General features: G+C 39.4%; 1 protein-coding gene across 1 annotated transcript; it reads right to left on the reverse strand.

Moving 5' to 3' along the window:
• Positions 1 to 1,093: 1,093 nt before the first annotated feature.
• rsph1 (radial spoke head component 1) lies at positions 1,094 to 6,855 on the reverse strand (the record flags this gene model as incomplete). The annotated part of the gene is made up of 9 exons (XM_080048564.1): positions 1,094 to 1,197; positions 4,407 to 4,488; positions 4,890 to 4,997; positions 5,115 to 5,186; positions 5,418 to 5,553; positions 5,848 to 5,938; positions 6,043 to 6,148; positions 6,498 to 6,611; positions 6,805 to 6,855. 9 exons carry the CDS (start codon positions 6,853 to 6,855, stop codon positions 1,094 to 1,096), a joined length of 864 nt encoding a protein of 287 aa, XP_079904690.1.
• Between the last annotated feature and the right edge of the window lie 293 nt (positions 6,856 to 7,148).

The following is a 7,148-nucleotide window of genomic DNA, read 5'->3' on the forward strand; positions in this document are numbered from 1 at the left end:
AGAAAGCATACAGGTGAAACTCATATAATTAGAATATCATGGAAAATGAATTGGAATTGAGACAAGAAGTACTGAGTACACATGCATGATTATACTTTATAGAGGGCTGATATTTCTGTATTAAAAATCCCTTTTTTTATTGATTTCATGTAAGATTCAAATTTTCGGAGATTTTAAATTTGGGGTTTTTATAAGCTGTAAGCCATAATCGTCAACATTATAACAAATAAAGGCTTGAAATATCTCACTTTGCATGTAATGAGTCTATATAATATATTAGTTTCACCTTTTGAGTCAAATTACTGAAATAAATGAACTTTTGCACGATATTCTAATTTTTTGAGTTTCACCTTAAAGACAGTGCCAGGGCCCACTAGGATGGCATTGACTCGTGTGACTGACATGAAGTCAGCTTTTGAGCTGGTCATGCCAGATTCAATACAGAAAATCATTCTGGAAATGACTAATCTAGAAGGGAGGTGTGTTTTTGGGGAAAAGTGGAAGGAGCTGGACAAAACACATTTAGATGCGTATTTTGGGCTCCTCATCCTGGCTGGGGTCGCAGGATGAATCGACAGCCAGTCTGTGGGATGCAGAGACAGGCAGGGCTATATTTCAAGCCACAATGTCTCTGGAGACTTTTCACATGTTCTCTAGTGTTTCAAAAGTAATAAAGTGGTGAAACATTACAAAAAAAGTTTGAACATGTATTTTTTTAATGAAAAACGAGTGAATTATCCTTATTGAACCATTACCTGTTAGAGGTAAGGAACACCACATTGAACTAAATATTGATAGAATAGTTAGTAATGGAGTTGGTAATGACATGTTCACACTGCTTGTTAGGAATTCCTTTGGTTTAGGACATCTTTTGGAGATTTAAACATGCACCGGGTCAAATTGACCCGGGAACACCATAGCTGTTCCTAACAAACGAACATAACAGGAGGGTTAAGAGCAACAAACCTTGGTGCACTAATAAGCAATGGGCAAAACTAAAAATAAAAGTGTGTGTGTTAGTCCTAATGGGGTAACAAAACATTTGGATAATGCTGTCACAGATGGAAAGCAACCTTTGTGAGAGCGACAAGTTCTACTTACTGACGATCGTGACTTTTTCCTCTTTCTCATCAGCCGAGGACAGAACAGAAGCCAGCCAGTTGAACATGGTGAACCTCTGCTGCAGGCCCTCAAACACTGAAGCAAAAACTCTCAATATGAAAATCATTATCTAGGCCTACTAACTCATTGTTAGTCAGAACCTTCTTGCAATTTAGAACCTCCCCACTAGATGACAGCAAAATACTCCGAAATTACAGCTTTAGGTTTTTTGTTTTACTAAATTATATATTTATTAGAGTTAAACTTTTAAACTATTTATAAATTACAAACAATAATAGTTAATATTTTTTTAATATAAAATTATTAAAATACATTATAGGCAGACTATATTAACATCATACAATGACTGGTCAGCTGGCCAGATTGGCTACGCTAATTAATAAATGGCTCCCACAGAGGCTGATACTAATTATCTCTCTCTCTCACACACACACATGCCAATGTTGCGTGATATGGAGTCAGATCAGATCAGTCTCAATAATACTGAATGCAGAGAAGGATTCACATAGCATAGGCCATGTATTTTGTGATTTATATATAAATGACCCTCTTCTCACAAATACATTTCAATGCACACACAAATGGGTATAGTGTTGTATAGGCTATGTAAAATAAATCTATGAATGCAAAAAAGATTCACACATACTTCCGGTCCACACACACACACACACACACACAAATGTTTTCTTCTTTTAAAGGGACACTGTGTAACATTTGAAGTAATTCATTAGCTAAAATCAATATCCTCATTCATAAATCTGTCCTCATTGGTGTAAAATCACCTCTGCCAATAATCTGAATTATCCTCCTGAGCGGAGAATTACAATTATTAATATTACATTTTGTACATTGAGCAGGCAAGTTTTATGGAGGCATCCATGTTTTTGGAATGTCATCAGGTGCATTGTTTAAAATTTAGAATTGTTCTTGTCCTTGAAGGGCACTGTAGCTTCTGTTATTATTCAAAAGGGGTGGGGTTACCCAGGGAGCGTTGCATTCTAGAACTTTGTAGAACTTTCTTGATGATGTCATATTACACACTGCACCTTTAAATAAATGTAAGCCTCATATGAATCCATAAATATCTGAATTTAAAAAAATATTTGCCATTTTCATCAAATATGTATTTGGATGTTGATAAATTATATACACACTGTTAAACTTGAATTTACAAAACGCTTTTCATTTGTGAACTTGTTTGCATTTGTCTGAACTTGTCTGCATATATGTGGATATTTGAGACTCTCCTGATGTTGCCAGATTCAGGAATGCATTTTTTTCAACAGGCAACTGTCTGCAGCCAATCAGATGCCTCCCTCGTTTTCAGCCAATCACATGAGCGCAGCCCATGGACCTACTATAAGAAAGACCGCGGTTTAAAACAAGGCGCCCATCAATTTTTATGAAAGCTGCTATTTTTCGAGGGCAACATCACGGATAGAATTCAGAATTTTTCTACCTCTTCAAGGGGCCCTTCCGAACATTCGCCGTGGCAGTGAGTGCACGTGAGCGAACTCATGTTCACTTGTCGTGCTTGTACCGGATGTAGAACTATTTTCGTTACATTAATCGCATTGTTTACCGACCATGGAAGTATTAGTAACTTACCCCCTGATTTTGGAGACAGATTCCTCTTCCCCGCTTGTATTGGAGTGAACGGTGATATCTGCTTCTGGGCCAGGACCTGCCAAAACTGCAATACCAGGCTTGGCCACTGAGCACTGATGGATTGCGCATTGCTGAATTAAGAATGACTACCCATGGTTACCCTAACAGTGTCTCAGTATTACAGCACCACAGACAGCCCATGCCAGAGTGAATGCTATTGTTGGGTGCTAATGTGTCATTGAGCATGAACTTCATCTTGACCCGGGACACCGATGTGACCATACACCTACAGCTGTCAAAGAACCATTGAGAAGCTTAAGGCAGCTGCTCCTTTTCTTCTCCATGGTTCTTTGACAGCTGTAGGTGTATGTGTGACCTTGGTTAAAATGCTTCTGCTGCTATTTGAATGAACTTCGAGGAGACAGGTTGGGTGGAGCACTGGACTGGTTTATTTCTGCAACATGGGACAAATACACAACCAGTGTGCAGTTAATAGCAAATCTGTGAAGTCTGAAGTGGGTAGGGCGGTCGTCAACTGGATTGCAGGGTGGGTGGATCGATTCCCCGCCACATGTCGAAGTGGGCAAGACACTGAACCTGAAATTGCTCCCCAAAGTTAGCGTCCAGAGTGGTAGCTGCTGCTATTGGTGTGTGACTGGGTGAATGTGTACAAAACAATGTAAAATGCTTTGGGTCTGTGGAAAACCAGGGAAAAGTGCTTTATAAGTGGAGTCCATTTACAACTTCATTAAAACACTGAAAGTACAGGTTCAACAGATTTATTTACATTGTTACACATATAATTTTGTTTATATTTATGTTCTGCTTTTTTTTTTTTAAACAAAGGTTGAAAGATGCAGGATTGTGGATTGATCACACAGGTCAGTTTTCCGCCCCTTCCGTTTCCCCATCTGACAAAAGAAAACACACACACACACACACACACACACACACACACACACACACACACACACACACACACACACACACACACACACACACACACACACACACACACACACAAACTTTAGTGCCCTCGTCTTGTTCCTTGACTCTTTCAGGACTTATTATGTCATGTCTGGCCTCTGCGTTTTGAAGCATTTGAGAAATCTGACAACAACATTACAAGCTACCGGTCACAAAACAGCCAGGAAGATGAGCATGTGCCTAGGAAACAACATTGAACTTCAGCAGATCATTGGTATACTATGGGTCTATTGTGTTGTATTGTTAAGTTATTTTTCTACTCCCTAAATAGGACAACATAAGAAGTCCAGCTTTGTCAGTGTTTCTCCCCAAATAGTTTTGATGATTTGAAAGTCAACTTGTTTTTACTTTTATTTTTCTAATACATTTAAAAAATGGCCATTAATAATTAATTATTTCCCAAATGTTGTAGAGGTAGTATTGTATTTCTAGAATTGGGATAAATACCTCTACTGGTTTATATTGAAATACAAAATATTGAGAGATAAGTACCCTTTAGGTTATTTTTTTGCATATGTAGGAAATACAATTTACAGACAATATATTTTAACAGTTGAAAAAATAAAAGCCAACAACTTAATAAAGCATTTCACAGAGTTTGGTTGGTGGGATTGTATTGGGGGAATTTGGACACTACAATCCTGACTATAAACCTTGCCTTTGGGTTGATACAGGTTGATAAAGCTCACCTGAAGTGGCAGTGAGATAGGTGGGAATCCACTTGATGATGACGGCAGAGGCCAACTCGCCCCACTTACCCTCAGCCCGGTCCTGCAAAGAAAGGAGGGAGACGCAAACAAAGCTTCAATTTATTTGGTTAACAGAGACGGAAAATGCTCTGACGTGTGATTCTTGTGACACATTTGGATTTCTACCGCAAGAAAACTGCATAGATTCTTGTACTGTGTTCTTAAACAGTATACTACAAGGAAGCAGCATGACTGTGGTTGGAGGAATGCACTCTGAAAACATCTGCAAACTTCAGGCTCACTCATGATGAAAGAAACACACTGCAGCTTGTATCTTGGCCATACCATCATCACAATCATGCACTTAGAACAGGCAAGTGTGCACACTGAAAGAGAATAACAATACTTCGAGCAGTATATTCTACAATAGTAAAGCATTCCCGTGCAAGATCAACATGCAGGACAGGGATCTAGTGGCAGCACCTCCTCTGCCCCTCCTGAGGTCGCTAAGGTGTGATAACCCTCACTAGAGCCCGGATAGGGCGACCTCTGGGATTTTACAGTTTTACTGTTCTCTTCATCGGTCGCTGGCTGTTTTAGTCAAGACAGTTGTCACGGTTAAGTTGTGTATTAATGTCACATCATTAAATTCACATTTTATTTTGAAATCACCCAAGACAATTGTATTGTGTTTATATTGAACTATACCCGCTCTACTTGGAAATATTCACCGTGCAGCTCACACCCAACGTCAAACACATACTTCCCCGGGCCAAGTGGCTGCAAAAAAGTAATGACATGACAGAGACAGGTATTATCTATTTATATTAACTGTGTTACAACAAAACAAAATATTTAAGGTAATAAAGTTGTAACAAACCATAGTTTTTCATAGGCAATTATTATGGCTTTATTGTGAAACAGGCAGCTTACCGAAATGGAATGTAAAAGAACTGAGTTTATTATGTTTGGCCAAGCCTTTTGTGAATGAGTAATCAAAGCAGAACTTACGTTGTTGTTGACAAAGTTACCCTTGTATCTGTGTTTGGAGTGGAGGTACTCTCCAGCTGACTCCATCTTGCCTTTCACCCACAAGCCCTTGTACTCAGAGCCAGTGTCTTGGTGGTGATAAATACCCTGTCCATGCCTGGCAATCATACATAAACATAAAAGTAACTCAGTAGTTTTGAAAATTACATTTTTCTATCCCCAGTTTGAATGGATTGCAAACGGGCAGAGGAAAAGTTGTTTACATGGAACTACTAAAATGTGCATGCAAAGTGAGGCTCCTACGCTACATCTAAATTAACTGTTCTTTCTGTAGTATTTAGGTGCCTACTTTCTGATGAAACTGGTCCTGCTTCATACTGTGATATAATGTAATGAATGATCGATAATGTTGTTTGACCTGCAAATGAAGAAAATCCAAACATAGACATACCTCATGTGGTTCAGCCACTCTCCATCGTATGTGTCTCCATTGGGGTAAGTGTAGAGCCCACGACCATGCCTTAGGTCATCAACCCATGACCCTGACAGACAACCAGAGGCTACAATTAAGAGTCTGCTTTCTCTCCATCAGTACTTTAGCTTGACCTAGTTATGTCAGCTCATATGCTTTCTAGCTTTATTGTACCTTCATATTTAGAGCCATCCGGGTAGTAGAACGTGCCCTGACCAAGTTTCATGTTCTTGTAATACTCTCCCACATATCTTGACCCATTCTTGAAGCGATATGTGCCCTATTAGACAAAACAAAAAAGTCAAAGACACATACAGTATATATAATGTATTATTATTATTATTATTATTATTATTATTATTATTATTAGAGACAATTATGCTATATTCCAGGTAACATAATGGAAACCTCTCATTCAAAAATAACTTAACTTTACATTCACAAAGTACTGACATCTTGTCAAGCTACTTCACCATGCTTGAGGCTGAAGGGCTGAATATAAAATAAAATAAAGTATAATTATTTTTGACTGTTGAGTGACTTAGCCCAATTTGGACCTGTAGGGCTGACATGAACTGGAGCAGAGCGAAATGTGGTGGATGGGATTTGGACACTTCTCCTATCTTTACCTCTCCGTGTCTTTTCCCGTTCCCATACTGTCCTTGATAAATGTCTCCGTTGGGCAGAACAGCTTTACCGAGTCCGTGCCTCTCTCCTGCCGCATTTCTGTCCCCTTCATATTCCTGCAACAGTCAAACACAGCACACAAAATAGTTCCTATCCAAAATAAATCAAATTAAAAAAAGAAAATAAATTTAAAGAAAAGTCTGACAGGCAACCACGGCTTTGTCTACTAAAAGGCACGAACTGTTTACGTTGCTAACGTTAGCGAGCGAACAGAGTTTTATAACTTGCTAGCGTATTATATTCACCCACCCCAAGTGTACTGCCCTCCTCATCCAACTCATCAGATCCTGCGTCCGACATTGTCCCGTGATAATTTCTACGATGTTACGTTTTAGATAGAAACAAAGTGTTAAAAAGTGGAAAGATGCTCAGCCAGTTATGTAGAAGCTCGGCTTGCTAGTTTACGGTTACTATGACAACGGTCACGTGACCAACACAGTTCTCATGCGCCCAGCTAAAAGGGCGCATGAGAGGCGTATCACCCGCTGCAGCTTGGCCTAGTGGACAGGGTGCACATTTGGGTGGGCTGAGCCCACCCTTGCCCCTGGCTACCGCCGACCCCGGGACTCGTATAGGGGGTAAAGGTTATGACG

This window comes from Ammodytes marinus (genome assembly GCF_949987685.1).
Source record: "Ammodytes marinus genome assembly, chromosome: 20".
Lineage (NCBI taxonomy): Eukaryota > Metazoa > Chordata > Actinopteri > Uranoscopiformes > Ammodytidae > Ammodytes > Ammodytes marinus.